At 41.6% G+C, this 20,730-nt stretch overlaps 1 protein-coding gene across 6 annotated transcripts in view; it reads right to left on the reverse strand.

Moving 5' to 3' along the window:
• MYLK (myosin light chain kinase) overlaps nucleotides 1-20,730 on the reverse strand; it is a 359,252-nt gene that overhangs the window by 132,300 nt on the left and 206,222 nt on the right. For all 6 annotated transcript variants that reach the window (XM_053251749.1, XM_053251736.1, XM_053251728.1 and 3 more), the window contains 3 exons: nucleotides 16,187-16,433; nucleotides 7,660-7,740; nucleotides 6,230-7,272 (listed from right to left, as the gene is read on the reverse strand). In XM_053251749.1, the coding sequence (XP_053107724.1) occupies nucleotides 6,230-7,272; nucleotides 7,660-7,740; nucleotides 16,187-16,433 (1,371 nt within the window). The remainder of the gene's footprint in view (nucleotides 1-6,229; nucleotides 7,273-7,659; nucleotides 7,741-16,186; nucleotides 16,434-20,730) is intronic.

Genomic DNA, 20,730 nt, shown 5'->3' on the forward strand with positions numbered 1-20,730 from the left:
GACAAATATTCAATTGTAAACTTCATTTATTCATTAGTTCCTGTCCATCTTTCATTATTTTAAAGAGAATGATTTTACAAATCCATAAAGCAGATGATTGGGCTTCTGACACTTTTGGGATCTGGGCAAAATAACTGGTATTTTGCTAGGTTTCAAATGATATTTTGAAATTGCAAACTAGTTTGCTAAATTCAGAAAATTCAGAATTATTAAGTGTTCAACATTTGAATGATTTTAAGTGAATTCATTATGTTTACATAGGTCCCAACTTCAAGTCTGGCATTCATTTCAAATGAATATTCACTCCCATATTCAGCTCTCCTTTATAGGCCTTATGGTTAATTACAACCTGCCTAGGGAGCAGGAGGCTGTTGGTTTGAATCCCTGCTGGTGTGTTTCCCAGACTATGGGACACGCCTCTATCAGGCAGCAGCAATATAGGAAGGTGCTGAAAGGCATCATCTCATATTGCGCGGGAGATGGCAATGGTAAACCCCTCCTGTATTCTACCAAGAAAACCACATGGCTCTGTGGTCGCCAAGAGTCGACATTGACTCGATGGCGCAACCTTTCCTTAGGCATGGAAAGGTACCTCCAAACACATATGTATTTTCATCAAGTAATTAGTACTTTCCTTCTTTAGAAGAGCAAAAAAAAAAAGTGAACAGTTGAGAACAATATTAAAAACATTAAGGTAAGGAACATTTTTTAAATTAGAATTGGTTCCAAAGAAAGAGGTAAAAATGCCAACATTAAAACAAATGTAAGCCCACACACACTTCCCTAAAACTAGCAGAAGGGTTAAGACTTCCTAGTTTTTTCAAAAGTGGTGTGACATGTTTTCCTGCTTGGTTCTGTGATAGATGTCCAGCGCACACATGTGCTTCAAGGAATCCCTGGTTGTTAGAAGTAAAGCTGAGAACAGAATGGCTCTGTCAGTGGAGTTAACTACCAATTATGCAGTAGATCCCTCCTACCTCTAGAATGATAGTCTCTGGATTTTTAAAACAGGATTTATGGATCCAAGCTTAAGGATATTATTTATGGATAACATTTCTTGGTCCCTCTTTTTATTTTCTGTTTTGTTATAAGCAAAAAAAAATAGTTCCCAGGTGGAATTTTGCAATACAGTTTCAGAATTATTGCTTGCTTGCAAGCAGTCATCTAGAGAAAGTAAAGTTCCTTCCATAGGGGGAAAATGTGTGGCAGGGAACATGCTATTCCCAGTCACTGGGAATAAGTTAAGCAGCAGTGAAAAGAAGCTCTTAAACACAAAATATTACTTTAAAAAGGATCATAATCCAACGAGGAAAACCATAATCAAAGTAAGTTGTGGAAAGCATATACAAGAACATAAGGCCAATCAATGAAAAGGGCACTGATAAGCAACACAAAGGCACACAAAAACCAGTTGTGGTAGAGAAAGGAAACATGCCAGAGAGTGCCACTGGGAAAGTCATTGGACCAGCAAGATGGAAGGAAGACATTTAAGAATGACAAAGGTCGCATATCTTGTCTCCAAGACAGAGACTTTCATCTGTTTTCACTTAAGGATATATTGATACCCACCCCCGCCCCCAGAAAATGCCCTAAGGGGATTAGCATAAATAAAAATGACCACAGAAAGAGTTGCAGAACTAACATATTTAACTTAATTTCCCCTACTGAGTTCAAGAGGATTCAAATTCCTTCCCATTGACCACAAATAACTTAGAATGGAAATTATACAACCACAATGTTAGTTCTGAATAAATCAGATGGTTTGAAGAAAGATTTATGCCTTTCAGAAATAAACTAAATGCCTCCCTATATAGATATCCAAGTTTTTAAAAAAACCCTTTGTTTAAGAAAAGAGTTAAGGTGCCTATACATTCTCTACCAAACCAAAAAGCATGGACATTGTAAGCTGAGGTGTTTGCCTTTGTTGCTAATAGAACACAGGGTTTAATATACTCTACATTCATGCTTACTGTCCTCTCTTACAACTTGGCCTCCATATATCCACACTTTCCCTCTCAGACCCAATCCTCTGCTGATTGAGACAACACTGAAGCTTGCGACAAAGACCTTGCAGCTACACACTGACCTCTGCTTGTCCTATATGTTTCCACATGGGCTGAAGATAATCCTATAGACTGGGAGTGATGGGACACATAAGAGGGTGAAGAGGACATGTCTGCTAGACGGAGGATGTATAGAAGGACTGGGAGCTCTCAGACATTGGGACTAGGTCTGTATCTTTATGATGTGAAATTTAAGTCAGCAAGAGAAAGGAGACATACACAGAGGCCCTTCATTAATGAATAAACATGCATAGAATTGGCAACATATCACAGGCAAACAGGTAGCAGCAGCACCTGAAGGCAGCAGCACTTCACACCACATACCACCAGAGGCGCTCTTACCCCTGGACTTCGAGGCTGAAGTCCAGGGCCTCCACACCCCCTGGGGGCCCCCAAATCCTTTTTAGTCTGTCCCCGGTGGTGTGGTGGCATTAAGAATGTGTTAAAAATACTGGGTGGGTGGGTGGGCGGGCCTCCAAAAGCCTTTAGGTCCAGGCTCCAAAATTACCTAGGTGCATCTCTGCACACCACACACACACACACACACACCTTCAGCAGATCCTCTTACCCCACATACAGGTTTCCATTGCTGCAACCTGTCACTCTGGCAGTGGCCATTTACCTAAGTCTGCCAGTCTTACACATGTTTACAACTTGCCCTTAAAGGGCTTATTAAAATGGAATCTTTGAAACCTATCTCTACAGACACACAACACATTTTTACTAAACCAGCAAGAGAGAAACTTCTACCATATTCTTGGATTTTTTGACATAATCTATACCTCCAAAACAAAAACTTTATGCTATGTCTGAGGAAATAGGACCTTCGCACATTCAATGCAATAATTTAAAAACTGCTATAATGCTATAAATAAAATTCACCAGAATTCTTCTACATTTGGGCAGATTTTGCTCCACACAAGGTAGATTCTCTATGCCAAATCCTACAGTGATAGAACAAACATCTTGATTTTATGAGGAACAGAAGGCTTGAATTTTATGAACACTGAATACTGAACGAATCAGCTGCTATAACTATACAGCCACTACAGTAGTTGTATAATGAGATACATAATCTATGCAAAAATAGTAACTAAATTAAGGCAGAATATTTATAGCAATTATAGTCATGTTATAGGTAGAGAAGACTTTTAAAAACAAGTCCATTTGAAATTTTAAGACTGAATGAAACAAGAGCATGAACTTTTGTAGACAATAACCAACTTCATCAGATGCTAGCATGGAACTTTGGGCTGCAAGTCAGAGAAACCAGTGAATGGAATGTTTATACCTAGTCTTCCTCAATCTTGAAAGGGACAGTTACTTATCTAATGTTTTCTATCTACACACTGTAAAATTCAGGAAACAATAATTATTATCAAATTATTTTGAACAATGATCTCCATTTCATTCTCTCTCTAGCTGTGTCCCTCAGTCCCTGAGGCTCAGTACCTCAAACTCACAGCCAAGCACATATGTAATTTCCAACTGACTGACAACCGGCAAGTGACATGTGCCTATCTTACTTTCTGCACTGGATTGATTTCAAAATGGAAGCAGCATTAAGCAGATGCAAATGGAAGATCATGAGTGTTTACCAGCTTGGTGTACAGACTGGACTGAGCACTAACAGTGCTGAGCATTGGTCCTCTCAAACAAATGCAGCCTCGGTGTTAAGATAGAATAAAGCCAAGTTGTCACTGAGATGGTATACCTGTGCCTTGGCTGAAGTACCTCAAACTGCAGGGAGGGGCTCCGATGACTCAATGTTCCTGCCTATAGCAGATTCCCTCCATGCAGAAAGCTAGCATGTCAGGGAGAAGACTAGGCTAGAATCTTTCTCTCAGACTCCTGGTTTTCAGAGTGGAGGGAATTTGTTGAATTCAGCCATGCAAGCCCCCACTTACAGTCCGAGTACAGCCCATATTTCAGTGAGAAGCAGGCCTAAGAGAACATAACAGTAATCACGACAGTGAAACTGGTGATAAAATGTTATGGCGAAATTAATTTTTGTTGATAAGTTTAAATGAAAACATTTAAAGAATTGTAACAGCCAAGTCAAACAACAACATTTAACACCACAATGATCTGGTTGTCATGTTTCCCTGACTAGTTACTGAACTTTTCAAAGAAATTTTGGGTGACTGGTAACCATCAAACACAATAATCACAGTAACTTACTAATGCATATAGGGAAAGTGAAGGGAGGAAGAGTTGGTTACACATATTTTCTTAGCCTGTGTACACGTCTTGGGCCTCATGGGCCTAGGTGAAGCACAACTACAGCACAACAGTGAAAAATGTATTATTTCCTGCAACATCATCAAAAAGGGTGTTTCATCAAATACATAGAGTCCCTTTTGTTACCGTCCCTCCCAACATGACAAGGCCTTGTTTCAACAAGGCCTATGCAAAACATCTTGGGAAACACCACAACGGATAATACTTAAACTTAATTTCTGGAGTGAAGCCTGCAACATCTGCCCCTACCCAGAGGGCAGAACAGTCAAGGCGCTGCTGAGGTCCACACATCACAGGTAAGATCCCCATTGTTCTGCCTTGCTTTTGCCCTCTGCTCTCTCACCGACCCTCTGGCCCACAGGTGATAATTGAGATAGTGGCAATAATAGTGAGGATTAGCAGCAGCAGCTGTTGGTACTTGCCAAGTCTCCTTGGCAAGCAAGCAGCGAGCAGAAATAGCACTGAGAAGGATGAAGGAGGAAAACAAACACTGAGGACATCTTCCCTGAGCCCCCACCCTCACCCCCGCAAAAGTCAGAGCCCTCATTACTCTGACCCAGGCACATGAGGATTCTCTATGGGGAGGAAAAAACACCATTTGTCTTCTTAGAAATATTCATCGTCATCATTGTTGGCACACTTCCCAACACACAACTTCATAGGTTCTGGTACTGAATTACAGCATTAAAAATGGGTTGTTCAACTAAGCCCTGGTGAGCCAGAGTGAAAATGAGGCCCTGGATTATTCAGATTTTAAAATTACTCCAGTAATGTGTTGCATGGCGTGGTTACCCAAGGCATTTCCATTTATTAAATCTGTTCTGTGTACTCTAGGCCTCCCTGGTACAACACAAATTAATTTCTCCTCACTTACTGAATGTGGCACAGCATCATATGCTGTGTATGGGCAAAAGCAGGGGTTCCTGACCTTGAACTTCCATCGTCATCTGAGGATCCAAGGTCAGGAACCTCTGGGCTAAACTGTTAAGAATGTGTGGTACGGAGGATCTTGACTTCAGGTACACAGAGCTGCACTAGATAGCTCTTAGGTTGTCACTGACTGTAGATGTTCTGTAAAAACAGGAGTGTTCTCATCCAATGGCATTTCCTGAATTCTAATATCCTGGCGTGATATCAGAAGCTAATTTGTCCACTGAGATGGAACCTTCACCAATCCCATGGAATGCTGCAGAAATCTGCAAGGCAATGTAATAGTTTCCAGCAGTATCAACATTAATTAAAATATCTGAGTTGAACATACTGAGAATTAAGTCACTTAGCTCGGATCTCGGAGGATTCTTTTCAGGGCTGGAATTCCCACCCCCCTGCACACACACACCCATGTCTCTTCTCTCCACTGTTCCTGGACACTCAAAAAGAGCCATATGTAGAGTCAGCAACAACCTAAGAGCTATCTAGCACAGCTCTGTGTACCCAGAGCCAAGATCCTCTCTACCAAACATTCCTAACAGTATATCCCAGAGTTTCCTGACCTTGGGTACACAGATAAAACACTCAAAAAGAGCCTTCCCTTATCTGGGTATCATTCATTATGCCTAAATATATATTCTGAAAGTGATATGATCCTATTGCTATAGAGCAATTCTCAATTAAACTCATACTTTAAAGTGTGTTTCTTTTCCTTGTTTTAGAATTCTTAACATTTAAATGAAGCTTAAACAAGAACTTAAGGTCACTTAGTGTTACTAAAAATATGCATCTGCAAGTTGTTAGAAGTGAATCTACAGGAAACATGTTCAATAATGCTATTCCATGTTCCTTGCATTACAACAACAGACACATCTGGAATTAATTACAAGAGTAGCACCAAAATACAGTGGTATATGTTAAAAAGAATGAAAACAAGAAGCAGGCTGTAACAGCAGTATGCCATTGTGGCTAACTTGCTGTCTGCATCAGTTTACCTTCTTGGGAAAGGACAATGAACTTTGACGATTTGATGACTTTTCCAGCCAGAGTCCAGGTGACGACAGCAGGTGGATCTGAGGAAACCTGACACTGCAAGACTAATTTTTCACCCTCTATTACGTGGGCATCCTGTAGCTTATCTGTAAATGATGGTGCAGTTCCCTTAAGCTCTGTTTTGTTCTTCTCTACTTTCTCTTCAATTATCCCTCCATCAGCTACTGGTGGGCAACCACCTTCACAGTTGATACCATTCTTCTCTTTCTCCACTAGTTTAGCATTTGGCACTTCAGAGTTGATGTTGGTAACCTGGGCTTCAGAGTTGGTGGTAGCATTCTGCATTTTAGATTTGGTACTGGTATTCTCGGCTTCCAAAACAATGCTGGAGTCTGGAACTTTGGAGCTGGCATGATTTGTGTCTGGTGCCTTGGGTGCTGGTGGCAACTTGGAGTTAGTGCTAGCATCTGGTGCTTTGGAGTTGGTGCTGGGTTTCTGTACTTCTGAGCTGGAATTGGCATTCTGGGCTTGGGCAACGGGGCCACCATTTTCAGTGGGCGCTTTTTTCTTTGCCCCAAGCACAGATCTAAAATCTGGGTTGGCTGCCTTAGGGGCTGGTACCTTCTCTGGCAAGGTTGTTTTGGGGGTGCCCTTCTTTGCCAACACTGCACGGAAGTCCACCTGCTGAGAAGCATGGACTTTCCTTTCCTCTTCTGACAAGGTCTTGGGCTTGACCGGCGGGTGCAGGTTAGCGCGGAAGTCCATTTGTTCAGCTGGAATTTCCTTCAGCTCCTCCTCAGAAAAGCTTTTGGTGCTGACTTTCTTTGCCAAAATGTCACGGAAGTCAATCTGTTCGGCCTCCTGCTGCCTCAGTTTCTCCTCTGTGCTCTCTCGTGTTTCTACTCGTCTTTTGAGCACCCCTCGAACGTCCTCCTGTTCTTCTTCAACTCGCTGGCCTTCACCAGCACTCTTTCTGAAGCTACCAGTGCTCCCAAACGTCAGTGCATCATAATCATCAGCATCTCTTCGCTCTGACTGCTTCCCACTGCAAGCAGAGAAGGGTTGGGGGTGGGGAGAAGGGAGAAAGAGAGAGAGAGAGAACAAGCAAAGGGTTGGTTTAAAATATCTGGGAAGCACCTCAGAGCCAGAACAAAATATGTTTATAGAAGGCAAGGCCGATTGGAGGAACATGCTCCATTCGTTTATTGCATCAGTGATGACTTCAGGAACCATATAAGGGCACACAACACTCAAAAAAAGTGCTCTCCACACTGACTTGGTACAGTTTACTTCAGCTGTATGTTGAACACAATTTGTTGGGTCACATTTAGGGATTAGATTGAACAGCAGCCAACCCGAGTCTAGAAGGAAAGAGAATTAGCAGAGCAAAAAATAGAACCCACCCATGTAAGTCCCTGGGAACTGTACTTACTCTCTGTGTATTTCTCCTCTGGAAACTGAACTTTCTCTCAGCATCAAAGACACCTGACAGCTGCATTCTCCAACTTGGTTCCTGAGAAGGTTAAACAAAATCAGACTAAGGAGGAAATCTCTCTCTCTCTCTCTGCATGATAGGAACAGAATAAGTAGCACACAAAACAGATCAACCACAACTATGCTTAATTTCCCCTCACCCAGACCAGTATCGCTTTGATGATTGCTGGCGAAGGAGGAAAAATATTTCCCACTCCCAAGCTTTTAGCCCGGTAATTGTGTAGTTCATATACTTTGTGAAAAGCGATACTTGTAAGCGATAACATACTTTTTTAAAAAAATTGGGGAAGGGGGAGGAACAGAGAAAGATCTTTGAACAAGCAACTTGAAGGAAACAAATATAAGAAAGTTTTTTTAAAAATCCAAGCAGAGGAAAATATCTGTTTTGAAATGTTTAAAAATCCAACTCTTGTCCCAGGGTTTGTTTATACAAGCCCAGGCTTTTAACTTTCCTAACATTAAGGATATTAAAAGCAGGGTCTCTTTTCTTCTTCCCTTCCCCCTTCTTTCTTCTTCCTTGCCAAACAACACAATCAATCCTCATGGATTGTTTCAGCCTGTACATGTTTATATTTTAAAAATAAAATAAAAGTGTCACCATATATGGTGCTGAGCACTTATTCTTCCTTTTGCAGATGAATGCCAGAGATGCCTTTTTGAAAATGACTCCCATTAAAGAAGTCATTAAAATACTTTCTCCCCTCTTCCCACACCCTAGCACCATGCTATCCTTCACAGCAGATACATCTTCAAACTGGTTCATGTCCCCCAAGAGATGCCAAAAACAAAGGGAAAAGAGAGAGTGCTAGATTTCATGGCTTCAGGCAATTGTATAAACATTGCTACCACATATCCTAAGGAGTTCTTCACTTTGAAAAGATAGACTGACCTTTTGCCAAGAATTAAAGCGGCAGTAGATATTTTATGGGAGTGTGAATTTTTAAGGGTTTCCCAGTCTAAGCCCAACCCCACGGCTAGACTGGAATGATCTTTTTATATTATTTTAAAAGATTTATCTCCCTGGAAACATTCTCAGGACATTGGGCGTAGAAATATGAGCATGAGAAACTGAAAGGTTTTTGGGTTTTTGTTTTTGTTTTTTTAAGCATCCTGGTCTGTTTTCAAAATGACTGTGATTTAACCGCAGCATCATGGCAGAGATGTACAACCAGAATTATCTGAAGATAATTTTTAGCTTTTAACTGAGCCATAGTCTTCTACACCGACCCCATGCAATGATCACATCATAATATTTAAAGGGTGTACCACAGAAAGCAGAGACTCTCTAGATGGCTTGATCTGGTTTAAGCAGCTTCTTTAATCCCATGTTTTCCCCCAAGCTATCATGGGTCAGTTTGCATGCTACTTCAAACTGACCCCTTAAATGGATGGGGGAAGAGGAGCGTGAGCAAACATGTCTCTCTCCCACATGTTGCACTGTTGCCTAATCATGCAGGAAGCAGGAGATTCATCCTCAATGCACAGTCTTAATACTATATACAGTAATAAAACTATGCACTGAAGAGCAGTTTGGACCAACCACTCCCCATCATGAATTAGGCAACAGCAGACCAGATGAGAAGGCACCATGAATGCCCACACTCCTCCAGCACACAAGCCTCTGAATCCGATGATTCAGAGTCATCTGGGAGGCAGACAGCTTACTATAACATATTTAAAGTAGATATTTCATCGTAAAGACTGCCCAAATGGAATACATTCTACTTCATTTTAAAAGTCAAAAATTGGAAATAAACTGTCTCGAATTCTGAGGATTATACAGACTAGCTACGTATGAATTAGCAGTAAAACTGTCAATCAAATAAATTGTAGATGATTGTATGCATTTGAATTAATTCATCAATTTAATCTGCATAAATTTGGATATGAACAAAAGTTCCAAAAGAAAAAAGTATTCTCTCTGAAGATGATGCAAATTCTTATTACAGCAACATCTTAGAAGAAGCATCTTTCCAGTGTGACAGAGAATGACTCTTCGAAGATCATGCTAGCCATCTGTGTTCTATTAGAAATAATGTTATTTATTTATTATATCTATAAAGGTAAAGAAAGCAAAATGGATGTCGGGACAGACAGTGGAAATTGCCAAGAAGAGGAGAGAAGCCAAAGTCAAGAAAGATAAGGACCTCAGGAAGGAACTTAATAGGGAATTTCAGAAAACTGTTAGAAGAGACAAGGAGCAGTACTACAATGACATCTGTAAAGACCTTGAGGATGGAAATAAACACGAAAAAACAAGTAAAGTTTTCCAAAAGATCCCTGAACTCAGAGGGAGGTTCCAAACTTGAATTGGTATGTTAAGGGATGCCAAAGCACAGATAGTAAGTGATTCAGAGAAGATCAAACAGAGATGGAAGGGGTATACTGAAAATCTGTACAGCAGGGACATCAACATCCAAGATACTCTAGAAGATATTCCCTACTTGCAAGAACCTCTAGTACAGAAAGATGAAGTTAGATCAGCACTCCGGTCATTACCAAGTTGGAAGGCTATAGGAATTGATGGAATAGCTACAGAAATATGGCAGGCAACAGAAAAAGAAACAGTCATGGCTCTAACCAAACTATGCCAGCAAATTTGGAGAATGACACAGTGGCCAACAGATTGGAAGAGGTCAGTCTACATACCCATACCAAAGAAAGGAGAGTTAACAGATTGCACAAACCACTGCACAATATCCTTAATTTCACATGCTAGCAAAATAATGCTCAGGATCATCCAACACAGATTAGAACCCTATGTGGAAAGGGAAATGCCGAATGTTCAAGCTGTTTTCAGAAAAGGCCGGGGAACAGGAAACATCATGTTGGAAATCTGTCAGGCTATCCAGATGGAGCATAAAACAGGCAGAAGTAGAATAGCAAAGTCTTATAGGAAAAAATTCTCCAAACCAGGTTCAGTCCAAGTCAAATTCAATCAATCCAACAGAGTCCACGGGCAAGGTCAACATAGTCCAGGGTCCAAACACGGTCAAGGCAATACACGAACACAGCCAATTAGCTCACAGGAAATTGATGTTGCTATCAGCAGGGTAGCTGTGGTGCAGTCGTCTTAAATAGGCTGACTCCTGGTGCTGTTAATCAAGAGATCCTGAGTCAGCAGCTTTGCCTGTTGTTCTACGCATGCGGTTCCTTAACTCTTGCTGTCTCTTGGACCGACGCCTCTCCACAGCTAAGACCACTCGCGCCTCCTCCACAAGAGCTGCCTCACCCAGCTCTAACTCATTTTCAACTCCCCGTGCGTTGGACCCACTCTCCTTTGCAACTTCTGGTCCTTACCTTCCCTCCTCTGCTGTAACCTCCATCCCCTCCACCAGCTCCTCCTCGAAGTCTTCCATCATGCCCATAACACATCATTGCTGATGCACGCTAGATAACTGAGAGGGCCAAAGAATACCAGAAAGATGTCAATATGTGCTTTATTGACTACAGAAAAGCCTTCGATTGCATCGACCATGTCAAGTTGTAGAATATCCTTAGGAAAATGGGCATCCCAGAAACATCTCACTGTTCTCATGAGAAGCCTATACATGAGACAAGAAGCCACAGTCCAGATGGAACATGGTGAAACAGAGTGGTTCCAGATCGGCAAAAGAGTAAGACAAGGATGTATACTTTCTCCCTCTTTATTCAATTTATATGCTGAACATATACTGAGAGAAGCTGGATTGGAAGAAGATGAGCGCAGTTTTAAAGTTGGAGGAATAAACATCAATAACTGTGCTACACTGATGACACCATTCTGATAGCTGAGAATGCGGATGATCTGAAAGCTCTAGTAATGAAAGTCAAGGAGCAAAGTGAAAAAATGGGACTACAACTACTGTAAATATCAAGAAGACTAAACTAATGACAACGGGTACAGCAACCAGAATTGACAATGAAGACACTGAAGTGGTGGATAGCTTCTGCCTTTTAGGATTGACCGTCAACGGTAAAGAAATGCGCCACAGACTAGCACTTGGTAGGGTAGCAATGAAGGCCTTGGAAAGGATATTTAGATGCCGCGACGTGTCTACACCTACAAAGAATAGAATCATTTGGACAATGGTTTTTCCCATGACACTCTATGGATGCGAAAGCTGGACTTTGAAGAAGCAAGATAGAGAAAGCATTGACGCTTTTGAACTTTGGTGCTGGAGAAGACTTTTGAGGATACCATGGACAGCCAGGAAAACAAATAAATGGATCATAGAACAAATCATTCCGGAATTTTGACTTGAGGCACAAATGACCAGGCTCAAACTCTCATACTTCGGACACATGCGAAGATCCAGCTCCCTTGAGAAGTCCATAATGCTGGGAAATGTTGAAGGAAAGAGAAGAAGAGGATGACCAGCAGCAAGGTGGATGGACCCGATTACAACAGCAATGAATGCACCACTGAGAGACCTTAAAGGCCAAGTTGAAGACAGATCATCCTGGAGAGAATCTATTTATGTGGTCACTAAGAGTCGACACTGACTTGATGGCACTTAATCAATCAATCAATCAATCAATGGTAAAGGTAAAGTGTGCCATCGAGTCAGTGTTGACTCCTGGCAACCACAGAGTCCTGTGGTTGTCTTTGGTAGGAGGAGTTTACCATTGCCATCTCCCGTGCAGCATGAGATGATGCCTTTCTGCATCTTCCTATATCACTGCTGCCCAATAAAGGTTTTTTCCATAGTCTGGGAGACATAACAGGGGGGATTCAAACCGGCAACCTCTGGCTTGCTAGTAAAGTCATTTCCGAAACCGCCATCTCTGGGAGGTTTACAACATAAAACAAATTAAAATAGACATAAAAATCTTAAAATGATTTAAAACCACAAGTCTGGTTAAAAATTGTGTCTTTAAAGACTTCTTAAAAGTTCTCAGAGATGGAGACGCGACACCAGTCTCCAAGCGACATCATCTGGAATCTGGCCGAGAGGTAGGAGTGGAACCACTGTAAAGCAGTGCCTCCCACTCCCAACTCCTTCAGATACTCCAAAAGGATACCATGGTCAATCGTATTGAAAGCTACTAAGAGATCCAGAAGGACCAAGAGAATCACACTTTATCCATCAATTCCCCATTGGAGATGATCCATCAGGCCAGCCAAGGCAATCTTGTTACCAAGATAGCTTGTTTGGGGGGCTTTCAGGAGCACCCCTACACCTAGTTTGGAGCTACAGGCTTGTAATTTCCACTTCTGCCATTCAGATCTCATGGGATCATGAGATCTCCATTTGATTTGCATGAGCTAACTCATGTGGTAAGTCACTTGGCACTTAGCCAGGGAGAGGCGTCCCTAGGTCAAGTCTAACCCAGGACCGCAGGAGGACTATCCCTGTTCTCACCCCCTTGATTGCCTTACAGGTGGGGAAGCCAGAGTAAATGCAAGTTAATTAAGTGCTATTCTCAAGAACTAGCCAAATATTATCCCCTGTGTTGGCACATCACATCAGTTCAATCTTATCACCTACATAGGAAGCTGCCATATTCTGAGTCAGACCATTCGTCTATCTAGCTCAGTATTTTCTACACAGACTGGCAGCGGCAGGAGAATATTTGGCTAGTTCTTGAGAATTCCTGCAGGCAGGAATCTCTCTCAGCCCTATCTTGGAGAAGTCAGAGAAGGAACTTGGAACCTAGATGTTCTTCCCAGAGCGGCTCCATCCCCTAAGGGGAATATCTTACAGTGCTCACATGTGGTCTCCCATTCAAATGCAACCAGGGTGGACCCTGCTTAGCTAATGGGAAAAGTCATGCTCGCTACCACAAGACCACCTCTCCTCTCTTCTAAGGAAGGAACCGATAAGACCTAACAAGCTCATCTCTTTCGCTAACAAGCTGTGAATAGCTAACTTGGGCACGGGAAGCTAGCTTGTTAAAACATTCCTAGACCCTCCCAAGGTCTTTCCTGACCACATGAGATAAGCTCTGATGCACCCATTTCATTCCATCCTGCACAGGTCGCTTGACCCAATCATCCCATTGTGCTGTTAGAACCACATCCAGCAGAGGTCCAATCGGACACAGTGGACTCTTGTTGCCATCTTTGTCCACAGAAAGGTGTAGTCAGTATGATGCCTCAGGGCCAAACGCTGTCTATTTCTAGCCAAGACACGATCAAACCAGTGTCTCTCTTCCTCAGATTCGCCAGCTGCATGTCGTCATGTTTGGGCATTGGCACCTCCATCTTGCCTTGCCTGGATTTTTGCTCCTATTCTGCTTGTCGCCTCCAGATCGGCCCTTTTTCCAAGCCCGATGTGTGCAGCACACTTGGCTGTGAGATATTGGTCCCCAGAGATCAGATCCCCTTTGGATTTTACCTGGTTCCTGGAGCCTCACCTGGCCCTTGGGTCCCTGTTGCTTCCTTTTGCCTTCTTGCCTGTCCTGGAGAAGAGAGGTCCCTCGGCATCAGTTGAGCTTCAAGGGTCCATACATCCCAGTATCTAAACTCTGCCCTCAAGCCTCTCACTCCCCTCCTTTATTGCTTTCTCTAAAATCCAAAGCTATTTGATCCAAGGACTGTTTCTCTGGTCAGCCTTGAGTGAACTTAATTCGGAACTCAAGCCAAATTACCACTTTGGGAGCCTTCTTGATTTTTTAGCCTTGTTAGTTTTGCTACTTAATACTGTTTTCTTTCAACCAATATTTCATTTCCTGTACCCCTAAACCCTAAAATAAACCTCATCCTATTTTTGAACAGCAAACTGGTATCAGTTCTTTCCAAGACTGAAGCTTTGAACAAATTTATTCTGAGGTGGACTGCTCCATTCATGCTCGCTAGTTCCCCACAGCCAGGGGTATTTCCCCACAGCCAGGGGTATTTGCCAATTCCCCAGGAGCAGCACCATTAACAGTCTCCACCCCATAGCCCACCCAAAAGCCAGTCTGAAATGGGTCTAGATAATCAGTTTCTTCCAAGACTGTCTGGAGCTGGGAGGCCACCATCCTCTCAATTACCTTGTTAACCAAACTTATTTGCACCTTCTGCTTCAGATTCCCCAAGCACAACCAACTCTATCTGTCCTATTGTCCAAAGCAATTGCAGCCCTGTCCTCAAACATACACACACACACACCCCTCTACCTCTTGGACCCAAAATACTGGGGATGGATGAATATAGGAAGTAACTCTAAAGATATGCACATTTACCTGTGAGTAAAGCTTACCAGAGACAACAGAGCTTACTTCCAAGTAAACACAGACAGGATCAGACGACCCAAAACATTTCTTTTTGAATTGCTCATAATCAAACTAAACTAACCAGGTAGCACATGAGACAATTTTTGCATTTAGAAGTATCACAGGCAAAAAAGCCATGAAGGTTAAATAAAATTTAACAAAGTCAAAAATATTAACCGAATAAGGCAATACATCTAAGAGCAGTAAATAGCGTGTAATGATATTATCAGTATGAAGTGTACAACTACTTTGTTAAGACCATACCAGGGAATATGGTTTTATATTTGAACAGTCCTGCCTGAAGCAAAAAATCCAAAAATGCTTTTTTAACCAGTCAAAAAACATTACAGCTGACAGCATTTCAAGAGTGTCCTTTAAAGTACAGATCTAAATTGTAAGCCTACAAATGTAAGGGAGTGAACAGATATGCAGACAAATAAATTATGTGCAAGGTTATAAATGACTGATACTAGTACAGGCTCTTTCAAAGAGTAAGAACATCTTCACAAGACCAGTGAAACAGCACATGGCAAAATTTGGAAACGGAATCCAAATCTAAATGGCATTTCAAACAAGTGGTGAATCAGATGAGCAGAATGGCTCTTCAGGCCACTTATATTCTCTTATAACAAAAGCTCAGTCTGCACAATACATGTATTCTTTTCCTCCATGATTTTTTTAAAAAAACCCTGATCAGCCTGGGCAGGCTACAGTTTGGTGTGAAACGAGGACAGAGAGTGAGAGGCTGCTTAACCCTTTCCCCTCCAGTCTCCTGAAGCTTGTTTGCCTACAAGGGCAAGATATGAAGTCCCTATATCTTCTCTGTATCTCTTTCATTGTAGGTGAAAAAGGAGATGAGAGCCTGCCTGATGCTGGTTTTGAGAGAGAGAGAGAGAGAGAGAGAGAGAGAGAGAGAGAGAGAGAGAGAGAGAGAGAGAATGAATAGAACTTCATGTAATGTGTAGTTTGAAACTTAGAGCATTAAAAGGAGGCAAATCAAAGAGGAGGCCAAAGGAATGACAGTAAGTACTTACAAAAAAGAAGCCTAAGGCAAATATTTGTGGCTGTTTTGGATACAAACATCAAACCCACATGACCGTTGTCATGCTCTACATATTCTGGGAAGCCATGCCCACACTATGAGGAGAAATAGCACACAAAGTAAAAATGACCTATAACTGAGAAATTATGGTATTGGCAAGAAAAATTATAAATCACATTGAAGACTACACAACCTAAGTGATTGTGAGTAGCTAGTACCATATCCAGGTTTGTGATCAACGTACTTGAGCTGTATTTCGTACTGCCCAGCGTGGCAGAGTTGTACATTCCTTATAATCAATGTGAAGATGTCTTCATTCTGCAGGAATTCACAGCCTGCTCCTGGAGTCACTTCCTGCCCATCTTTGAACCAATGAACTGTGGGGAAAGGATCTCCAGCAATGGCACAGGAAATAAGAACATTCTGCCCAGCTACTGCTGTCACTGATCGTGGCTTGCTAATGAACCATGGCTGAATGCCATCCTGAGGTTCTGTAACAAAAGAAGAAATATAAAAAATAGGGATGTGAAAAATAGAAAATATAATTGAGACTGGAAAGGATCATTCAAACTGCCAGCTCAGGCTTCATACTAGTTTACTGAAGACCAGCATCCCTTCTCAAGGGTGTGTACAATGCATGGCTTTCTGAATCAAATATTGTGTGTATGAAGCCAGGTTCTTTGACTCCAATTTAGTGAAAAAGAAAGTACTGCTTGGTTTCTGGCAAAGTGATGCAGCTTGAGCTCATAGGGTGGAGCCTCTCTACCATTGCAGTGTGCAAGACAAAACTTTCAGTGCTCTTTGCCTTCCAAATCTATACTGGAAACTAAGGTAGCAATTTTAATTAACACAACATTATGCGGTAATGGATCTGCCCAGCTCAGCATTTAGTCTTCAACAGTGGCCAACTGGATCCCATACAGAACTGCATTTATCCCACTTACACTCCAGTCTTAAATAAAAATAAATAATCAAGTAGCTTCCCAGACCTATAATACCAACAGTATTTTATAGGTAGACCTTCTTGTAAGTCATTTCGAGCAACAGTTTGAAATGCAAGAAAAGTAAAGCCCTTTGGGGAATAAAATGGAGATAAACTACCTTGTGGAGATAAACTACAGGGAGAGACAATGGAGGGAAGTAAGAAGTGGGGTCCCCCAGGGATCTGTACTGGGACCTGTGCTTTTTAATTTATTCATAAATGATCTAGAAGCAGGGGTAAGCAGCGATGTGGCCAAATTTGCAGATGATACCAAACCCTTCCGGGTAGTGAAATCCGAAACGGATTGTGAGCAGCTCCAAAAGGATCTCTCCAAACTGGGGGAGTGGGCGACAAAATGGCAAATGCGGTTCAATGTTAGCAGGTGTAAAGTGATGCACATTGGGACGAAAAACCCCAACTTCAAGTATATGCTGATGGGATACGAGCTGTCGGTGACGGACCAGGAGAGGGATCTTGGGGTTGTGGTGGACAGCTCATTGAAAGTGTCGACTCAATGTGCGGCAGCTGTGAAAAAGGCAAATTCCATGCTAGGGATCATTAGAAAGGGGATTGAAAATAAAACGGCTAACATTATAATTGCCTTATACAAAACTATAGTGCGACCACACTTGGAGTACTGCGTACAGTTCTGGACACCACATCTTAAAAAGGACATTGTTGAACTGGAGAAGGTCCAGAAGAGGGCAACCAAGATGATCAGGGGCCTAGAGCACCTTTCTGATGAGGCAAGACTACAACACCTGGGGCTTTTTAGTTTAGAAAAAAGACGACTGTGGGGAGACATGATAGAGGTCTATAAAATCATGCATGGTGTGGAGAAAGTGGAGAGAGAGAGATTCTTTTCCCTCTCACACAACACTAGAACCAGGGGTCACTCCATGAAATTGATTGCCAGGAGGTCTAGGACCAACAAACGGAAGTACTTTTTCACAAAACACGTGATCCACTTGTGGAACTCTCTGCCACAGGATGTGGTGACAGCCAACAACCTGGATGGCTTTAAGAGGGGTTTGGATGACTTCATGGAGGAGAGGTCTATCAATGGCTACTAGTCGGAGGGCTGTGGGCCACCTCCAGCCTCAAGGGCAGGGTGCCTCTGAGTACCAGTTGCAGGGGAGTAATGGCAGGAGAGAGGGCATGCCCTCAACTCCTGTCTGTGGCTTCCAGCGGCATCTGGTGGGTCACTGTGCGAAACAGGATGCTGGACTAGATGGGCCTTGGGCCTGATCCAGCAGGGCTGTTCTTATGTTCTTATGACATTGGTCACCATACAATGGTGTGAACATGGATGAGCCATGTTAGGCTTGATAATCAACATAGATCTGGCTAGACCAGATTAATATATCAGTGGTGACATACCTGTAATTCAGAGATTATGCTACTTGGCATTTTCATCTGTGATCAAGGTTTCTGAAAGCTTAACGTTATGCAAGGAATATATACTCACTAGAAGACTGGTTCATCTATCTCCATTTAAATTACATTTCATCAATACCTTGATAATTCTCCAAAGGCTAAACCTTCTATTTCACAATCTTAACATTGTTAATCCTTAGATAATGTTAATGTTTATTAATGCTTGCAAAAGTTGACTAACCCTTTTTCATATATCCAGAAAAACCCAATTAGGGAAAGGTCAACCATTTCAAATGTTCCAAAAATCAAGCACAGGCATTCAAAGATCTGAACTGCAACATAACACATTTGGCAGAAGGAGGTGTTTTTAAAAGTTGGAATTGATCCACACAGTCAAGTCACTGGAACACATTGTTTCAACAATCTAGGGGCCTTAGTTGAAAATATCTTCCCTTTTTCCTGGAATAAGATTTACCTTCTGGAGGAAAATCCTTCTTTTAATGACTTGTTTGTATTTGCACATATCAAGTACTGCTCATCCATTATTTTTATGGCTCTAGTAATAGAAGAAGCCAGAACAACATTTGGCTACTGAGCAAGTTTTCCAAGGTCCCAGATCTTTATTTGGGGGGCAAGGGGACAGTATGACCAGGCATACTAGAAAGTATGACTAGAATTTTGGTGCCATTTAGCAGAATTATTGTGCTTATACCAGCAAGGGGCTAGAAAGATGTTGTAAACCTTAAGAGACTAGAATTTCCTGACTGCCCATTTGCATGATCCATAGCCTATATAGCAAAATGCTAAGGTAACTTTATTCAAAGAAGCACTCCTGTTTTCATTCTAGAATCTGATGGTCCATTCATATTTTTATATACATTAAAAAGTTAGGTATAAGCTAAATAACAGTTTAGTCATTCCACATTTGACATCCTCTGGAATTCTTGGAGCAATTTTCTGTGATCATGATGGCTTGCTTATTGTCTAATCCATGAATATACTGTAAAATCTAATTCACTTGCGTGCAGGCAAATAATGAGCACAACACAGTCCCTAACTAATTTACCAGCAGAAGTATCACTTTGAATTGTTTAAGCTTCTGGTTACATATTCATCTACAGCATTCGTTTTGGTATTTTCAATAAGCAGCATCTATTCAATTACCTTACCTGTCACTCCTTTCAATTCCTTTATCCCCTCCAACATGGCAGGAGAGTTGTTGTTTCTCCCCATTTTTGCATCTCCCCTTTCATAAAGATTCTCAGTAATCATTAATTGTGCTCCTCAAGTGGCTCGGCTATACTTCCCTTTTGGATTAGTTCTTTGTACTCACTTAACTTAATACCAAGGCTTTTCCTGAATTTGCTGCTCCAAGAAGCAATTTTTAGAAATGTTATCTTTAAACTATGCCCTGAACTCCAAGCCCTCAGCTTCAGTGTAACCAAACACATCTGTTGTTCTTGTGGAAATTTTTCTTATTTTGAGAGGCTTCAGATTTTCTAAATAAGTTGGGATGAGGTGGCAGGAGAGCAGAACCACAAGTGTGTTTTTAGGAGTTGAGCCTGTCCACACATCTCCTCTGCAATGTGGGAAACTTGTGTTAACTCAACATCAGCAGCACGCACATCTTCCTGCATAAGAGATGCACAAGCTCTCTTGGGACATCTCAAAGAAGCCTAAGAAGAGGAAGCACAAAGCAGTTCCACTTCCTCTCTCTCCATATATTTGGAATATCCAATGTCATTTTTTGATGGTGCTGAATGTATGAGAGTACAAGAGACCCTTGTGTATATGTTCACAATTGGATCTGTGTCCACAATTTCAGCTATATACTGATTGATTGATTAAGCTGTCGTAAAATAGATGTTGACTCTTAGCGACCACATAGATAGATTCTCTCCAGGATGATCTGTCTCCAACTTGGCCTTTAAAGGCTGCCAATAGGTTTCTGGACAAAATACAAAGTTCTGGTTATTACCTATAAAGCTCTTAACAGCTTGGGCACGAGGTATTTAAGAGAACACCTTTTTCACTATGAACCCTGCCACCTATTATTAAGATTACCAGGGGAGATTTGTCCAAGGGTGCCACCAGCTTGTCTGGTGGCGACTCAAAGGCGAGCCTTCTCTGTAATTACGCCAGGGTTGTGGAACACACTTCCTGCTGAGATTAGAGTTGCTCCATCCCTGATGGCTTTTAGGAAACAACTGAAGACTCTTTAGACAAGCTTTTTAACTGAAGATTTAGTTGATTTTTTCAGTTGAATTTTATTGATTGATTGATTGATTTAACTTTAAATTTTATACGTTTTAAAATTCTGTATGTTTTAAATGTGTTAATCTTTTTGGTTTGGTTTGTTATTGTAAACCGCCTAGAGACTTTGGTAGAGGGTGGCATATAAATGTTAAATGTTAAATAAAGTAAAATAA

This window comes from Hemicordylus capensis, chromosome 1 (genome assembly GCF_027244095.1).
Source record: "Hemicordylus capensis ecotype Gifberg chromosome 1, rHemCap1.1.pri, whole genome shotgun sequence".
NCBI lineage: Eukaryota > Metazoa > Chordata > Lepidosauria > Squamata > Cordylidae > Hemicordylus > Hemicordylus capensis.